The sequence below is a fragment of the Fistularia commersonii genome, chromosome 24 (genome assembly GCF_037954325.1).
Source record: "Fistularia commersonii isolate RoL2024-O1a breed Wild chromosome 24, RoL_Fcom_v1.0, whole genome shotgun sequence".
NCBI classification, from domain to species: Eukaryota; Metazoa; Chordata; class Actinopteri; order Syngnathiformes; family Fistulariidae; genus Fistularia; species Fistularia commersonii.
Genome location: NC_141307.1, coordinates 3,538,253 through 3,557,631, shown reverse-complemented (window position 1 = coordinate 3,557,631; position 19,379 = coordinate 3,538,253). Strand labels below are relative to the sequence as shown.

At 47.7% G+C, this 19,379-nt stretch overlaps 1 protein-coding gene across 2 annotated transcripts in view; it reads right to left on the bottom strand.

The window, feature by feature from the left end:
* The window catches only part of ctdp1 (CTD (carboxy-terminal domain, RNA polymerase II, polypeptide A) phosphatase, subunit 1), a 50,872-nt gene that overhangs the window by 21,743 nt on the left and 9,750 nt on the right, over positions 1–19,379 (bottom strand). For both annotated transcript variants that reach the window (XR_015108063.1, XM_086171753.1), the window contains exons 9-12: positions 17,650–17,791; positions 17,329–17,559; positions 16,270–16,423; positions 5,447–5,667 (exon numbers count right to left, since the gene is read on the bottom strand). Coding sequence is in view for 1 of the 2 variants with exons in the window: in XM_086171753.1 (XP_086027879.1) it covers positions 5,447–5,667; positions 16,270–16,423; positions 17,329–17,559; positions 17,650–17,791 (748 nt within the window). In the remaining variant the exon portion in view is untranslated. The remainder of the gene's footprint in view (positions 1–5,446; positions 5,668–16,269; positions 16,424–17,328; positions 17,560–17,649; positions 17,792–19,379) is intronic.

Below are 19,379 nucleotides of genomic sequence, written 5' to 3'. Positions count from 1 at the left end.
ATGAATTTTGTACCGTTCTTTGGTGGGCCGGATTAAAAAGACCAACGGGCCGGATGTGGCCCGCGGGCCGTAGTTTGCCCACCCCTGTTTTAGATCATGTGTCAAAAAAAAAAAAAAAAAAGAAACTAAATTTCCCGCAATTCATGCCGATCATGTAAACTGCAAAGTGACTCCTTGAATTGAGAAAAACAAATGATCCCTAACTGCTCAGGAAGAGAAAAGCTGATGCAGAGGGACGTCTGTATATGTAATATTTTGGATTTGAATGAGTGCTAAATTTAGAGTTATTTAACATTAAGGAGTTGTTACATTGATTTTACATTACATTTGATACTGTTACTTATGCTGTCTGCATGTTCAGCTATTTAAAAAAAAAAAGGACCATCCAGGAAACGGCACGCTGTCGTTTTGAGGCTGGAGTCTTTTTTTTTTTTTTTTTTATAAATACAAAACTGTGAATGCTTGATATGGAAGCGCTTATCGGCCAAAACGCCACCTCTTGCATCCCAACCTCTGACACGACTGCATCTCAGAGCAGAGCCAGTGGGCTGTGAGAGATTGCAAAAAGGCGCAAGTTGAAATGAATAAAAAAAAAAAAAGTACATGGGTTACACTTTCCGATTTAAGAGATAAAAAGCGGCAGGACCTGAAGTGGCGATCTGAACTGTCTGATCTTTAAAATGTACCCGCAGTTGAACCCCATCAGATGTCCTATCATTCCCTTAGGTTGAAAATCCATCTGAAAATACAAACTATTTTCGCCCGGAAAGAAGAAGTGGATGAAGCGAGAGGGGGGCGGACGTTTGGAAGGGACGGCATGAGAAAGTGGGGTGCGAGTTACTTCTGCAGCACTTTGCTGTTGTATTGCGTTTATACTGAAATGGCACAACGGGCGCGGTCAATTTACGGGAGGGCAAATTATAATCCCTAGATTCTCCGTGGGAGCAGGAGCAAGTTTCCCCTCCATCTAGAAGGGTGTGTTCACGCTCCAAAAACACAATTTACGAGATGTAACGTAACCGCTGTTGGACTCTTCGGGAAAACGAAGGATTAGCGGAAGCTACGTAGCAACTTCGGTTACAATTTGTTTTTACGTGGCCTCTTTGGGGTAAACAAGATTTTTATTCGACTTTAAATAACCTCCCGGCCCATCGCCGTAAAAACGGCATCGACGAACTCCTGGAAAACCGTTTTACGTTCGGCTACAAGGGCGGGGCCGTCGAAGTTGGATTAAGGGTTCGGGATTTTCAACAGCAAGTCATTCAGTCGGTTATTTGAGATCAGCTATTCTTCTACGATCCGCTCGGTTCGGTCCAAATCGGTGGATAAGTGGCCACTTTGGTGCACTTTTCCTTCGGTCTGCTTTCATTCTGCAGACGTTGGGTAGTTTCGAGGGCTCGCTTGCCGCGGCGGCGGCGGCGGCGGCGGCGCAGCTGGTTCAATCCCGACAAAACACCGCCCATGCTGGGTTTGTCTGACCGAAGATCGCTTTGGTCCGCCGCCATGGGAAAGGATTATTATTTTTTTAAGAGTTTGGAAAATATCTGCACACCAAAAATATGCTCCAAAAAGAAAAGATGACTTATTTTACCTATTTGACCTATTTTTAAAAAAAAAAAAAAAAAGGCTCTTCCTCAGATGCTTACCAGAAATATATGTTAATAAATTTGTTATTGTGGCGCTACTTTTAAAGATCATGTAATCATGTGATTGATTCCCTCTTTTTTTGCGCCTCTTGTCGGATATATGATGTTATTTTAGCACTAACATGATAACATTAGAACATTCTCCACTACTTTTTTTTTTACATTTTCACATATGTACAGATATATGCATGCTGGGACTGCAACAACCTTCGTGATCGAAGGGCGTCAGCATACAAAAATATCCACGGAGCAAATTAAGCTCGAAACTTCATGCGTACGAGAATAAGTGTTTCGTGTTATACGTAAAATAAATCATCTTTTCTTTTTGGAGCATATTTTTGGTGTGTGGATTTTTCCCTACTAAGTCGATTTTTTTTTTTTTTTTTTGATCCAACACCCATCTCTAACTGGGCAGCGGATGTACGTGTGTTTTTCTTTTCTAACTCCGGGACTTTTCCCATCAGGTCGAATGACGGGCGAGAAGCTCGGGAACCAACCGGATTGATTCGCGGGACTAACCTTCACCGCCGAGCGACTACGTTTGAAGGATTACATAATCCTGCTCAAACTTTGAAAAGGCACCGGAGGAAGCCGGTCTGCGGTGGGGAAGGGTAGACTCTGCATAATACAAAGCCTCCCCGGGCGTACCGATGAAAAACATTTACACAGCGAGAGCGCGCACTTCCAGTATTTTGGGGAATATTCGTCTGCTATTACGGAGTCGCATACTCTGATATAAAACCCACAGCGGCGCCTTTGACTCTTCTGAACTTGTCTGGCGAATACTAGTGCTGCGTGACAGCGTTGTGTAATCTGCAACGCGGCCACATTTAAAACCCCCGGGTGCGCCGCATTCTGACGTGCCGCAGAAACGCTTTGGAAAGTCGCACCGGCGACGTCGGCTCGTATTATGGAGTCATGTTTTCTTCATGAAGGCCTTTATCTTTTCTTAAAGCGTCAGCGCTCCGGAGAACACGGGGAGACGCTCGACTGCACCGCGACGGCCACTTTCACGCAGACGCCCGCCACATCACGATCCGGCGGAGGGGGCGGCGGCGGCGACCCCTGATGGAGAAGATATTCGACCCAGGGTCAAGATGACGGATCGCGATCTATAATTCACGCTTTTCGGAGAACAGGCGACACTCTTTGTTTCCTCCGTCGCCCCCGATCAGGCGGCGACGACGTCGGCTTCGCCTCGAGCTGATGAGTTTTTTTCCCCGGGAGCGGCGGAGCGGCGCATCGGGTATGCTTGTCGCGACGTCGGGCGAAACAAATACATCATCCGTCAAAGAACGTGTTCGGACGTCACGGGAAAAACAAGCGGGTGGCGGTGATGCAAAAGGGCACGATCAAGGAACGGGATGGATTTTCGGCGTCACCCGGCTGTTAGCCGAGCTGCTCCGCTTTTTGTCTTCTCCTCTTGCGACACAAGAGAACTTTAAAATCGTTACATTGACAAACTGACCACTCGGGGCTTCCACTTCCCCCTTTTCCCTCCATGACGGCTGACAGAAGCAGACAAACTCCACTTCTATCTCAAAATCATTCTGGCTCGCCAATATGAGCGCCGCTGTTGGCACATCTCCGGCTTCATGGTGAAAATACAGTAAGAGAGGTTTTTTTGAAAGCGACTTCCTCGAAAGCAAAGACAATGATGTCATTTTTTTTTTTTTCCTCAAAGCGCCCTTGAGACTTTTGTTCAAAACGCCTCAGGGAACGGGAAAAGCTGAGTCTCAAGACGCGAAGACGAGCCGGAGAGCTTGAATCGCAGACTAGAACGGACACCAGACCGCCAATGGTCGGCGTCGCTAGCTTAGCTTAGCGGCTCCAGTCTGAATGAGTCGAGCTGAACCACAGTTCCCCAAATCTCAGCAGGTGGACTGCGAGGATAGTTTCCTCCTGCAAGTCCAGGAGGATGGAATCAAAAGTGAAGGGAAAGGTTTGACGAGAGGTTTAATTCAAGGAATCTTTGGAGTTATGGCTCAATGCAATGCCGCCAAACAGTGGACCTCTGGCGACCAGCTGAGCGGCTTGGGCCCGTCGCCACTTTTCATATCTATTCAGGAGAGAGAGGCTTTTAGGAGAAAGAAATTGGCATGAAGGACGCCACTCAGCAATCCTCTTCCGACTCGTGACACGTATGGCTGGTTATGACAGACTCTTTCAGGCCGAGGTGGCGTCACATCTGAGGTGGTATCTATGCCAAGTCTCAGCAAGTACGTCCAAATTAGCAGCTACGCATCGACGCTAATGACATCCGACCAAAGACGACACAGAAAAAATATTGAAGATGTTGCCGTGTGTCATTCGTGTCGGCGTCGAGGTCATTTTTTTTTTTGCACTGCTTGGCGTAGCTTGCGTTTGCTAGCATTAGAAAAAAATCTCCCTACAAGGACAACAATAAGAGATGCATGAGATACAAAGAACTCAAATGTCCTCGTATGAGGACGTATTGTGTGTGTGTGTGTGTGTGTGGAGGGGGGTGTTGAAACCACCATCATCTCCTCAAGGCCAAGAGGAAGAAGCTGCTCCTACTGGGGGATATTGTTTTTGTTTTGTGATCTTTAAAAGACACTTCCTTTCTTTGTTACTGCACTGTTATAAAAAAACAAACACCCCTTACACCAGTGGAAAGGAAAAAAGTTGTTTTTTTTTTTTTTCAAGCTAATGACAGGATGAGGTGTTTGTTGGCTGAACCGTGCAAGACGATCGACACGGTGAGCTGTTTTTTCGAGGAAAACATATTTTGGTGACCAAATAAAATGAGATAATGATTTCACTCTTACTCGTGGAGAGAGGAGAGCGAGGGGTAAGAAACAAAGCGGGAGACGCTCGCATCTCCGCCGCCGTAGCTTAGCAACAGATGTATGCCTGTTTGTGGCAAATATAATACAGAGTGGAAGCCTGGGAAAGAGGCCGACAGAAGTGCAACTATTAAGGCGCCTCCTTGAGGAGCCGCCGTCCCGAGGAGCCGCGTCCCAGTCGGGAGGCGGATCTCGTTTGTGACTCACAAATTGGCAGTAATGGCAGGCTGGGCAACAGCACAAGCAAATTATACTCTCTGCCAGACAGGAAATTCAAAAATAATACAGACGAGGAGCCAGGCAGGTGTCAGGGCTATTATTATTATCATCACTATTTTCTTTTACTTTTTAATATGCGGGTTGTTAATTTGTACTCCGCGGATGTTTTTCTCGGCAGAGAAAACAGCGCCTTCGGAGATCAGACGGCAGGGGGAGGATGGGAGGGGTTCTGTTTGTTGCACTTGTCATAACCCGAATGTGTAGAATTTAAGCTTTTCATGGTTTGAGAATGACTGCTGACGCATATATATAAATGTCTATCAAGATGTCAAGTGACGATGTTTGAACCGAGCGGCAAGAGCATACAAGTTCACACAATGAGACCGGCGGTGATGTGCGCTTTTTGTTGCTTACACGACGACAACAATGGACCGGGCTTCAGATGCAGGTAAGGGTTGCCACGGCGACGCCTGGTTTATAGCTAGAGATGAGGCGTCACTCCGGCTTATTCAAGTTTTACGAGCGCCGTCAATCAATTTTTTTTTTTTTTTTTTTACTGCCGGTGCAGACGGAGAGCCGCGTCGCAAAACGGTCGATTTGTCGCGCAGCCGTTACCGGTCGCACCGATGCTCCTCTCAAGTCACAAAAAGCCAGGGGTCAGAGGTCAAAAGGTGTCATTTCAAGGGGCCATCGGGTTGCTAGTATGCTTTTAGCCACTTCATCTATTCACACATGAGCTACTTATGGTTTTCATCAGAGACCCAAGTGTCCCACCTTGGTGTTTTTCCCAGCTGCCGGTCCTCGGTGGATACCGTTTGAACGTTGTCTTCCGCGCTGAGCGCCTGGGGCCCCGACCTGCCTCCCGATATCTGTCCGGCTCCTCCTCGCCGCCGCCCTCCCTGCTCCCCGTCGCCTTCCGCCTCTTCGTTGCTCGGCTTCTCCTTCCCCCGGCCCTCGCTCTCGTTGTCGCTCTCCTCGCCGAGGATGTCGTCCACCTATGAGGGCGGAAAGAAAAGAGATAGTCGCAGCTCGCAGGAGGTTCGGTCGTCCCTGTTGAGCCGCATTTTGTAATAACAGTGCATTTTGTAATAAACGTCCGAAATGTGATAACTTTTTCATTTCATTTTGTGATAAAGCCGCATTTTGTAATAGAGCCGCATCGCATTTTGTAATAAACTGCCCCAATGCATTTTGTAATAAATTTTGCCGCATTATGTAATAAGTTATTACATATTGAGAAGATTATTACAAAATGCACTTGCAACTTTTTTATTTTCTAGGAAATGTAGTAGCATGGTGCATTATGTAATAACAATTCTAAAGTATAAGTTTGTTAATTGTATTTTATTTTACTTTAAAGTATTTGTAAAAGCTAGGCCTATTAGTAGCATCACTGTATTAGCCTACTAGCAGTACTTAGCAATTACTATCAGTACACTATTCAAAGGTTGCATTAACAGAGAATATTCTATAAATTCCATGTTATTACATTTCCTAGAGAATAAAAAAGTTGCAAGTACATTTTGTAATAATCCTCTCAAAATGTAATAACTTATTACATAATGCGGCAAAATTTATTACAAAATGCGGCAGTTTATTACAAAATGCGGCTTGATTACAAAATGAAATGAAAAAGTTATTACATTTTGGACGTTTATTACAAAATGCACCGTTATTACAACACGCGGCTCAACATCCCTCTGTCAGACCGACAAGTCAGAGCGCACACGATACGAATAAAATATATTTTTCCTCAGGTTGACCCGGTTTTGTATGACTGTCGAAATTGGAAAGTGGCCCTACCAGGGGACAAACCCCCATCTGAATGGAACACAGGAGTAACAAACAAATCCAGATCTTCATGTAAATCTAATTCAAAGCTGGTGCCAAAACGGGAGGGAACGGAACCCTGCCAAGTCTGCAAGGGCTACAAAATTGTGTTTTTCCAGAAGGTGGTAATTTATGGCACCCGAGGAAAGTGCCCGCCCGATACACCCCGGCCAACTGAAGGACGTCCAAATTCGATGAAAATGGGAGATGAATCCTGGCCGTTGTTGTTGCCAGAGCCCCGATCATTACTGGCGTTCAACCAGGCCCATTGACGGCTCGGTCTTTGTCGGGCCGACGGCCATCGGGCAGCGCTTCTGAAGGTGTGCAGAGTGGAGCGGCAGCCAATCGGGAAGCAGCGGAAGAAAAAAACAACCCCTCCTGCTGGGTCATCGTTGGAAAGTGTTAAGTTTAATTTGCAGTTGCGACACAAATGATGCAGCAAAAAAAAAAAAAAAGGGACTGGTTTGTTCTCCACCAACGGCAGCGCAGGATCTATTATAGGTCATTACCAAAACTCAGCTTGGTCTCTTCCTCCTCTCGCTAAATAAACATGGCTTACGGAATACGGTGCAAAAACAATCAATTTAAAGTCAAGACAAAAAACAAGCAACAGTCAGTAGATATTCTCCCCTGTGAGCTTCCATTTACACCCCTTACCAACTGGGAATACTTCTATTTCTAATAATTGCAGCAAAGGTAAACTAACTGGGATACAATACAAGGTGTCTTGCTGAAAAGCAAAGATGTTCCTCCAAACGCTCCCCATCGCTCTTCGATAATTGCCAGATAGAAGCACGAGACGGCATCTCAAGCCTTGAGATGCAGCTGCTCCGTTGGTCATGGACAACTGCTGAAATCCCCCCCAACGGGCACTTGTCTTGCTCAACACTAAGAGGAGGTATACTCACTAGCAAGGTGCTAATTTCTGTATCTTTTTATGTTCTGGTACACGAGAGGACAGTCTGTTCTCAAAACCGCTTATCCCGCACTCAAGGTTCCAGGGATGTCAAACTATCCCTGCCGTCATTGGACGAGAGGCGGGTTCACAGTGGACCGCTTACCAAGTCAATTGCACAGACATACAAGTATTGATCCCCTTAGCAATTTAGGGTCTCCAGTGAACCTCCTGCATGTTTTTGGACAGTGGGAAGTACCCGGCGCAGACCCACATGGACACGGTGAGAACTTGGAGAGTCCACAAGGAAAGGCCACCAATCAGAATCCAACCACGGACCCTCTTGCAGTGGACCCTTCTAGATGCAGTGCAGTTCCGGTCAATTAACAATGTCTGCGTCCTGAAAGGCCTCCTTACCGCCTCGAGAAAGCAGATATAAAACTTCAACAATTCGGGAAACTTTTCAAAGCACAGCGGGGGCGCATCCCCGGAGCCACTTCGGAGGCAGGACGTCGGCCTCCTCGCCGATTTTGAGGCGCTTCAAATCCGACTAATTGCTTGGGAAGACGGGAAAGAAACAATACTAGAGAAGCGGGCATGCTGTTGTTGCCTGAGGTGGCAACTATAGAAGTTTAGTATTTCTAAATTAAAAAGAAAAAAGAAAAGGAGTGAATGATGCCGGAAAAGCAGGACTAGTTTGGGAGGATGCATTTGGGCCAAACTGAGGGTAAAAAAAAATCAAACTTTTTTTTTTTTCAAAATTTTCACATCAACAACAAAATGGTCCCATTCAGATTTTCCCTTTAATCGGTCGCCCGTCTAATGCCGTCGCTTCCGATCCCTATCAAGCCTGAGGTGTTGCCCATGCTGAAAGATTCATGCTTATTTAAAATGAAGTCTTGCAATTAGGGAAAGCAGTTGGAGCGGGGTCGTCGCGGCCGAAGACAGAAAACAGGTTGCAATTACACGGAGCCTTAATGGACTTCCCCAGCGCCGGAATGTCGGTCGACGTCGGATTGGTCGGCGCCAGCGTCTTTTGATTAATGCAACTACGCGCTCATTTACCGCAGCGGGCCAACCGACGGGAAATAACCTCGGGGAAAAAAAAAAAAAACAAACCCTCAATCAACCTGTTCGTAAGGTTTGCGAGTCATTCACGACGACAGCAGAAATGACCGATGGCCCTGTTTTTCGTCTGAGAGGCGGAGCTTAACCCGGACGCGTCAGCTGTCAATCACGAATGCACAAAGCATTCACAGCTACCGATGATTTACTTGTCAATGAAGTTGCCAGTTCGCTGTCAGAGTGAGGATTAAAGAGAGGATTAAGGAAAAAATTACAAATAAAAAAACGGCACACTGGATGCTGGAGATATTTCCAAGGAGGCTTGTCAATCAGCGCTCAGTCTGGGCCAATTATTTTTTAAAATTTTCTTTCGCTTTGGGTTATTGTGCCTGCAGCTCCTGTCTTCACCAGACGGAAGACATTAATACAGCAAATTTTTCCCACCGCATGGGGATTACATGGGCTTTAGTCGCTGCCGGGGTGATTGAATCGGTGTGTGAAAGGCGCCGGGAAGGTGGGAAGAGGTCGGACGTTTGTTTGCCGGACGGAGCGAGACGAGACGACGGGTCGCGGGATTTGCATTAACGGAGGGCGGCTCGACTCCGGGAACGGAGAAGCGGACGCCCCGAAAGGTCGCTGCGGACGACTCGTCCGTGACCTCATTGGCCAGAGCCGGCGGTGAGTTCAGGGTCGTCTTGGAGAACACGGCGCCGAGTCAAGGGGGCGTCCTGGATCCACGTGACAAACAAGAAGGGACTACTTTTTGGTCATTTGGAGGCACTTTCCCTACAGACCTTTAAAGTTCACAATCATTTTGGGGGATTTTTGAAGGCAATATCGGGGCGACCATCAATTCGCCGAGCTTTTTTTGCCTCTTGCTCATCGAAAGAACTACACCGAGTACGTCAGGAGATGAAAGTTTGTTTTTTAAACATTTAAAAACATCCAATCTGAATAAAACATGATGGGAAGTAGAAGAGGACGTTTATCTCTACGGTGCTGCAGCCGGGGTGAGATCAAACCCAGGAATTAGTCAGGGACGTCACGTCCAGGCTGAGGATGGGTGAGGATGTAGCATCTTGGGCCGACGGCGAGCAAAAATCACTGACATAAAACTGTCGGGGGTGGAGAGTGTGACCAGCATCGACCGGGAATTTTTAAAAAGTCCACTTGAGCCGTTCGTGCCGCCGCCTGGCGATTCTTGGTCGAGTCGCCAAGACCCGTCCCCTCCCAGTGCTGGCGAGACAAGGAAAAAAGTAAGCTAATTTGTGGATTTCAAATCCAAATAATTTCTGCCGGCCTTCTGTTTTCAAATGAAATACTCCCTTGGTGAGGAGTAAATCTTATCAGCCTGCGTTGTGCTCGCAAAGCATTTTTACCCGCACCTGCGGCGCTCCTAAATCCAGGCTAAATGATATGCTGAGTGCATCCAATAATAGGCCGTCACGGAGGAGCCCGTCCTCTTTGGTGTCGTCCACGGTTTGTGCCCCGTCGGGGACGTGCGCGATCAATAACCGGCGGCGAGGGGAGGCCTGTGAGTGATGGCTGCGCTGACACTCCTGTGATCCCAGGCTTAATGACTCGTGCCTTCGTTCCCCCCTGAGGTCGGGACACGCCACGCAAAACGCCGCCCCGGTCGACATCTTCATCCCACGTAGAATCCTGCGCTGTTAATTCACTCGCCGAGCATGACCCAAACTGGATTGTTCAATTAAATTGGATTAGGTGAGGTGGAACGTTTACTCGTCCATAATGAGCCCATTATGATCCGGCTCATATCAAACCTTGTGGATGAGGTGATCTGTGAAACGGTACAAGATACATTTCCTGTGTAAATGGCAAAAAAAATTCGCACTTGAGGAACTTTTGCAGTTCCTAGAACCCTTTCAGGAACCAGGCTCCGATAATTTCTACTCCCACTCCGAGGCATGGTCTTCTTACAGTTCCATAGAGTTCTATTGTGGTCACTGGTCAGCGTTTTTCTTGCAACCAAATGGACAGAAGAAGCCAGAAAGGGTGCAGAACATGTATGCTTTGTCAGCGTCGCGCTCCTTGTGTTGTTATCCTCTTCTTGGCGGTGGTTTGCTTTTGAGTGTGGAAATTAAAGGTGCATGACGCAAATGCTAAAAAGTTCCCCTGGAAGAAGGCAGCTCCTGGTACCAAATATGCGCCGGGTAGTTCTGTCCAAAAATCGCTAATCAGGAGAGGAAGGTGCAAGGAATGACAGCCGAAATGGACCGATGACATGCTGATACGGTACTTTAGAGGTCTGGCAAACAAGAATGTGTGTGCTTTTGTTCATCTCTTAAAGGAGAATCCATGTCTTATCTCCTTCTAGCTGTCAGCTTCTAACTTCAGGAACGACTGATACGGCGTCATGCATTCCTGCTCCTCAGTTCTCCGTCGACCCTGGTTTCCAACCCTCATTCTGGGAGATCAGAATGAATGGCTGCGGCCCAGAGAGCTCGGAGGAGGGAAATTGAATTTGAGCTCGGCAGACGGTGACAACGTAATCCAACAACATGAAAGACAACGTTATAACAGCAACCATAAAGGGTGGTGGAGAGAAGTGTTTTTAGGATGATGTGAGAAAAGCAAGATTCATAGCTAGCTTAGCAGTCGAAGCGGGGAAAAAAAAAAGCACCTTCGCATCAGCCCGACGACTCCGTTCTAATTAAAACACTTCAAAGAGCCAATGAATTGAGTTTCCCTCGACGCGATGGGGAGAAATGGATTAACGTCGCACGGAACACGGGCAGAGGCTTCGGATCGCTCTATTATCCCTTCATCAGAACGCGGAGCCGATGACCTGTCGTATCCCTGATGTACGACCAACGAGTCCAGATAAGAGGAAGGAGCCCGTTTGACAAATGGCAGAAGGAGAGCGATGGGGGCTGCTCTGCTTGACAACATGCTAACGTGGTACTTAATGATGAAATCGCTACTTCTGCGACCCACGTCTTTCATCCGGACACTTGGGAAGCTGGGAAGGACACCGCAAAGGTAGCCACAGGGAGCAAACGATGCCACGAGGCATATAGGAAGCAGGGGAGGATCTGCCTTCGGCAACCGAAGTGCTGGATGTAAAGAACGGCGTAGCCTGGAAGGAGTCCTTGGATTCTGATGCACGGGTCAAACTTTGATTCGTAGCTGCTGCTACCTGTGCTCAGGGAGAAGAAGGTCACATAGACCCTGAACAGGTTCTGGACACAGTATTGCCATTAATCATAACTTCCTTCGCTACTATATACCATTGTTTTCCAAGAAAAGACAAGCTCCGACAAAGGTGCGGAGGCAGTGGGAGGAAGGTAGAGGTTTCCCAAAGATGGATGGCGACTTCACTCAGAGCCTGCTGAGCCTTGCGGTCTGCTGGACCGCTGGTCGTGTGCATGAGTTGTGCGTTTTCTGATGGATGTATCAAGAAACCAAACGAACACCGGCATCAAGAAGGGTTTTGGTCACTAGGACGCAACGCAGTTCCTCATGTGCATTTAGAAAAGAAGCAACTTTTTTGAGGCTGTATCACATTTTTGAGTCAAAAAGGCTATTTTAGGAGCCATTTTAGGAGCCGGGAGCTACGGAGAGAGCCGTAGCAGTAGCGAGTGGGCCTACGGCATGGAACACTATCACCAGATATCTTATTTCTTTTTTGCATCTCGTAGCATCGAATGAATAATAGCCCTGCCTACAACAGTATGTCCAGTCCCTTGGTAAATAGCCTACACTTGTATAGCACTTTCTGCACACTAGATTGCATTCACACTGATGGCAGCAGAGATGCCATGCAAGAAGGCTAACCAGGCCTCCAGGAGCAACTCGGGGTTCGATCTCTTTCCCGAGGACACTCGGCGTGCAGACGGGAGGAGCCGGGGAATCGAACCACTGACCTTTACGATTGCAAGAAAGCCCAAAACTAATATTGTACACCTAGTTTTAGTGTGTGGATCAGCGACAAAATAGCATTGACACTTCTTTTCAGTGTAGGTATCGCCTCAATCAGCACCAATCCCACACATACACACAAAGTCCTCAATGTCAGGCGCAAAGACGCTGATCAGGAGCTATTAGGAGGTCATCTTTTTCTAAAAAAAAAAAAAAAAAAAGACAATCTCCGGGAAGCAGAGAGGGGAAACAGTAATCCTTTAATAACCACATGACCTCTCCACCTCGCCCCCCGATTGGGCTCGAATGTACCGTAACGCACGGGAAATGGGTTTGTACTGACATCGTCATGTGGCAAAATGCTTCCCAAACACCAAGAAATGGCCCTCTTACGAAAAAAAAAACTGAATCTTGTTTTTTTTTTAAGGTCAAACATCACCAGGATTCAAGTGTGTATCAAACCCAAAACTAGCTATATCAGAATCAAACCCCCAAAAGGCCACTAAGAATAAGTATGACTTCAAAAGGGTGACTTATAGACTAATAAAATCTAAAGTAAATCTTGATGTATTTAGTGCCGGACGCGAGCCACTCGCGTTCATCCGCACAAGCGGCAAAGTAGCGGGAATTTCAAGGAAAGGTCAGTCGTGCCTCACAAGGATTCTCGCCGGGCAACTCTGCACATTACCCAACATCAGGTGTCACACGTCCACGTCAACGGCGGTGACATTTAAATGCGAGGCGGCCTACCTGAGTCGGACGTGTACCTGGCTCCAACCAATTAAGGCCGATGGGTTCCCTTTGCCCCGAAGATTCGGTGTTTTGAGAAGGTCACGGGCTGCCCTTTGGCTCAAGTGACATTTGGAATAGTGTGTATCTACGAACGAGCCTTCCTTCCGGTCAAATAGGCCACTTTTTGAGGGTACAAAGGGTGTCGGACGGGGACTTTGTTTTGCGACAAGGGAACAGCGGCGAAAAATGGATCGAGAAAAAGTGGATTCATGGATGGATGGTGCATGACTGTTGATTATTCTATTTGTTTTAATTAGGATCTGGAGGACGTTCCCCATTCGCCACAAAGCACATACCTGGTGTTTGTTTCTTTAGACTAACAGAGCATTAATCTACATTACTGGAACTCTCAGTAATATGGGACAATCTAATGGGTAATGTTGACAAAGTGCCGGTATGTTTCGGACTAATATTTCTGGTTGACAGTTTATTTACTTCACTGGCTCCAGAATGAGTCTGAGTCACGTTCTCGTTGCTCTCCGACATGCATCACAAAACTTAAGTCACTCAAGTCAAGTTCGCAGACGTGACTAAGATGCGATTGTCTGTACGCGTATGTATTGTCAAAATATGTTCAAATTCCTTAAATACAAGATGGAAGATGAGAAGAGGTCCTTTATGCTAACATAGTATGGCTATAAGCTAATAGGTAGCATATCCCTTCTGCATGAGCTGGCGTTTTTCATGGCAGCAATGGTGACTGTGACTATCGGGGTAAACTTTGTGAGCTGGTAAGTGACTGTAAGTGAGATGTTATATCAGTATTCAAGGCCTCTATGTACAAGAAAACTTTCTTTCAAAAGACAACTTGGGCGCAAGACTTGTAGGCCCCGTAAACTTCAGCACACATCACACATGCTTGTCATCGTAGGACTCTGACCGAAGCAAAGAGAATGCAGCGACAGGATGCGAACAACGGCAGAGAGGTGGCTGGTGGTCGTTTCGCGGTGTTTAGCGCTGCAGCGACACGAACAGAGCTGGGATTGACTTCCTCCCGTAGCTCTTTATCTCTTGCATCCGCCGTTTGGCCTTTGCCAATTTGCCACGCCATTTCCTGCAGACAGACTCTGTGCACGATCGTAGGTCTTCAGTCACGAGTGACGGCGGATGACTTCTTTGGTTGGTGTAGAATCCGTCGTTTTCAGGTCGATTTGCGTCTGCGTTGTTTGATCGGTGTGGGAATTCGGGTCGGTTTCGGTTTGAGAAGGAGTCTCTTGATATTTGTCCGATCCTCTCCGTTCGAGTATTTCTGAGCCGCCAGAAACGAGCTTCGGCGTGATGAATAGAGGCGCTGATTTAAAATGTCAAACCGCGAGTGCTGGGTTTCCGTCGGCGTCTCGTTCGAGGGTTCGAAATGCTTTATTTGCCGAGCGTTTGGGGAACGACGCCCATCGCGCAGCTGACATCTCATTAACCGGCGGGACCTTCCGCTGCGATACTGCTGCATTCGCCAGAAGATGGCCTTTAATTACACGGGAGAATTAATTAAGTCCGTCTTAGCGTGACAATGTTTTCGTGTACGACGCCGCTCCGGTGCTCGGGCTCCGTAAATGGCAGATCATTGTGGTAACGAGATAAATGGAATCAGAACAGATTAACCCGGCGATCAGAGCCGGGAAGCTGCTCCCGACGATGAAACCCCGCTGATCGGCGGATATCCGTTATCTCGCTGGGCGAATTATTGCATTAAGCGGCAGAATTTCTTTGGAGAGGCTGCAGTTATGAAATGTAACGCGAAACCCTCGGTGTTTTTTTAATTACCCGCGCGCAACGTGCTAGACAATAAACCTATATTTACTCAATAGACCGACATCCATCGGCACATTCAAACATGTTATTGGTGTCAGAAGAACAGCAGCCATCGAGACTTATCTTCACGGAGAAGATGGTTTTCCGCCCAATCTGCTTCCTTCTTAACGTCGGGGTTCGTTGTGGTCTGCTGAGAGCTCCTCGGGAAAAGACGTTCGGTAGTTTTGTTTCTTTTTAAAGACGACCGCCCGAGCCACGCCGCCCCCTTACCGGGTTTCCTGCTTTTTCTTTTTCAAATTTGTTCTCATTAGTCAGATATTTCCACCCTGAGATTCCACCCGAACATTAATACCGCAATCATGCGAAATTCGGGGGGGGGTTTTCTTTGCCAAAAGTTAGATCGTCAAATTACCCTGCAAAAAAAAAAAAGACATAAAACGCTGGTTTTAATCTGCCGGTGAACTATAATCCTGCCTCGGTTTATGATCTAAGCTGCAAACATTTCAAAATTTGGCTTCCCCGAGAGAAACAGGTGAGGACGGGACGGCGGAAAGATGAACCTGAGGGTTACTTGAGAGGGAGATGATGATTCACCCGAAGATACCGACATTAAAACAGGTTTGAGCAGCAGCTGGATTGGCCGACGCCTCCGTCATATATTTTTAACAGCGTGTAAAGAACCCTGCACCGACAGCCACTTCAGCTGGAGAGACTAATTCCGGAAAGTCACGGCACAGCAATTTTTTTTTTTTTTTTTTTTCCCGAAATCATCACCGGCGGCCGCGGAGTTACTTAACTTCCCCGAGTTAATAACACACACACTGCAAAACACCGCTTACAGGAAATCGGTTCCTCGGCGAGACCGGAACCGATCGCTTCGACGTCTGAATTATCCCGTTTAACTCGGCCGCTTCGTTTACATGCGATCCGTGTGGAGGATGCGCTCGGAGGCGACGCGCACGTTTTTTTTTTTTTTTTATTTTCTGCTGCGATTTCAGAAGAGGCCGCAGAGCCGCACGCCGCCGCTTCCCTCTGCAGGCCGACGTCTGCGCCCTCGACCGGCTGACACGCCGACCAATCATCCCGCCTCGCCAAGGCAACCGTCTCCTTCAGAACCTGAATGTATTAAATACCGCCTCCATTATTATTCCAGCCACTTTAGCATCCGCCGGCGACATGCTTCTTGTATTTACTCCAATAAAAGGGTGTGAAATAAGTATTTGGTTAATCCTGTATTTGAAGCGGTCGGTTGGGTGCATCCGACGGATTACCATGTTAAAACGCATAACATTTAAAAGTGGAAACGTCTTTATTTTTTAATAAAGGTGTCAAACCCCGCTGACGCGGAAGGTTTTGGCGTCCTGACGCCGATGACGCTCCTTACCTCCTTGTCCATGCTCTCCAGGTCCTCCTTGCAGAGCGTGTACAGCGGCATGGTCTCCGACATGCTCGGTTGGCGCTTTCGCCGCGACGGCCCCGGCTGCTCGTCGTCCCGGCTGGACCCCGGGGCCTCCTCCTGCCGGCTCTTCTGGGATCCCCTGCGGCGACAAAGCGGCGCATCCTCAACCGGCGCCATCCATAAATTGCCTGAATGGATCTTCTGTGAGGCCAAAATCAACGTGCGTGGCGCAAAAATCCGGGAAAACGGCGGGCCGACGTTCAGCTTAAAGCTTGTGATGAAAGCGTCCGACGGATATTTATAACTGATCGGTCTGAATATCTGATGTGCGCGCGCTCCCACGGCCATCAAAGTGATGAGGTCGCCCGCCGCTGTCACACACTGTCAACAAACGCATGGCAAAAATGAGTTTTATTGCGTTTCCTGTGTCCTGGGGGGTTGATTCGCAGCGGCGGCGGCGGCGCTATAGCATCGGGCGGTTTACGGTTACGGGTGGAAACGGGACCCGCAGGACGAATACGGGTATTTCAGCTCCGGCGTCGGGGGATTGGGGGCCGAGCGCAGATATCGACGCCTGAATTTCCAGAGAAAAGACGACGGAGGAGGTGTGATTTTACGACTCTGTGACCTTTGGCTTCCAGTTAAAACCAAACGGCAACACACACACACACACACACACACACGCGCGCGCCGAGGACGATATTAGCATCGGGATTAACTCGGCTGAACGACGGGAGCGCTGAGTATTCAAATTAACCAGGGGCGGCGAGTTTATTTCCAATTTCCTTCCTTTCGTCGGTTGAGATTTTAATTACAAGCCCACGTTAATTTACTCCTCCGCTTGTCTAATGTCCTTGGTGGCTCTGCTGAGATCTCCTTTATGAAGCTAGCTTAAGCAGCGAATGGGGTGGCGGGAAAGGGGGGAGGTGACCAATCATAACGCAGGAGATGTATAAATATATCTTCCGAGAAGCAGGTGCCGTGCTGTTGCGTCGGGGTTTTACGGCGGCGCCGCGCAGCAGATCAAACTCCTCTCGGACGTACCTGAGACCCGGCTGCTCCCTCTGATCCGAACGCGACGAAGACGCCGACGCCTGGAGGAAAGGCGGGAGCCTGGCGGCGGGGGGGCCCCTGCGGATCAGCTTCCCCGTCACCGGGTCGTAGGTGCGGACCTCTGGGGCCTGCGTCGGGGGCCTGTGGTGGACGGGCGCCGGCTGGAACACGGTTTTGGGCGGGGCGCCCTTGCTGTCCGGGAACACCGCCGGACTGTTGCTTCTACATATAAGATGAAAAACAAAACGTCACACACGGAGGAGGAGGAGGAGGGGAATCCACGTCTCGCCGGGGGGGGGGAGCGTGCAGCACCGAGGCATCTTGGAGTAGTCCTCCTTCAGCGGGTACAGCTGCTCCTCCACCCTCTCCCAGCGCTCCAGGCAGCTCCACAGCCAGTCGGGGTTCACCACGTGGAGGTGCTTGCAGCCCTGGGCCTGACGGACCTTCTCCGTGCCTGAGGGAGGAGAGGGATCCGTTAGAATCGACACCTCTGAGCGCGAACGCGCTCAAAGCCGCTCTGTTGAGCCGCTCGAGACGACGGACGATCGATGGAAAATAAAGCTCAACCCACGTCAGAGCTAACCGGAGTCTCCGTAGGATCATCTGCGTGCACATTTTCAGCTAATTCAATAGTTTCCATAGAAATATCCCCCCCGTAAAAAGGATGTTGTTCCAGTCCGGAGTGAAGATTCTGCTTGAATGTCACTTATTGATGTTTAACGCCGAGGCGCCGGATTGGCTTTTCAGCTGGGAGGCTCATTAACCCCAGCTTACGTTAGCCACGCGCGGACAAAAAATCAAACCCTCGCTTGTAAATCGACTACGGCGGATGAGCAGACCGAGCTGACGTTCATCCCAGGTCCTTCAGACGCCGCCTGCGAACAAGCTTTTCCAATCCCGAGGACTTGTTCCTCGCCATAAGTGGAGCCTCGATCCTGGTATTCTTAAACGTGGTTTGAAACTAAGCTAATGGCTGAGAGCGAACTTCTCCTGGGAGCGGTTCAAATTATTAAAACTCCCAAGACTTGGCAGGGTTTCTAATGAGAGCAGGAGGATTTTTAAGAATTCCCACTGCATTTAGTGATTCTCCTGCTGGAGAAAATCTAAGACACAAATAGCAGGATGAAAAATACAATGAAGCGGCTAATCTATGGATTTGTCTTCGCTAACGGCGATCAAGAGGGGCTCTAGTGGGAAGTGCAAAAACGGTCGACGCTGGTTTTCGGGCGCGTTCAACGCAAAACGCAGCACGGCACGCAAAATATTCTAAATTTCAAATGCTTTAAATATTTAAAGCGGCACTCCGAAGTGAGTGGGTGGCTTGGATGACCAGCGGCGAGAAATCATTCACAAAAAACGTCCGCATGAGAAGAGCATCCATTTCTCGGAGGCTCTGACACGGAAGAAGACGACGTCAGTGGTTTCGGTGCACAGGAGGAGGATAAATAAAGCTATTATTGACTTTTCTGTTTTGTTTGATCAGCTGTTTTACTGCAGTGTTACAGGCAGCGTTTGGAAACGATCCATTAAGGTATGTTGAGCCGCATTTTGTAATAACGGTGCATTTCATAATAAACGTCCAAAATGTAATAACTTTTTCATTTCATTTTGTAATAAAGCCGCATTTTGTAATAAATTTTGCCGCATTATGTAATAAGTTATTACATTTTGAGAAGATTATTACAAAATGTACTTGCAACTTTTTTATTCTCTAGGAAATGTAATAACATGGAATTTATAGAATATTCTCTGTTAATGCAACCTTTGAATAGTGTACTGATAGTAATTGCTAAGTACTGCTTGTAGGCTAATACAGTGATACTAATAATAGGCCTGGCTTTTACAAATACTTTAAAGTAAAATAAAATACAGTTAACAAACTTATGCTTTAGCATTGTTATTACATAATGCACCATGTTATTACATTTCCTCGAAAATAAAAAAGTTGCAAGTGCATTTTGTAATAATCTTCTCAATATGTAGCTTATTACATAATGCGGCAAAATTTATTACAAAATGCGTTGGGGCAGTTTATTACAAAA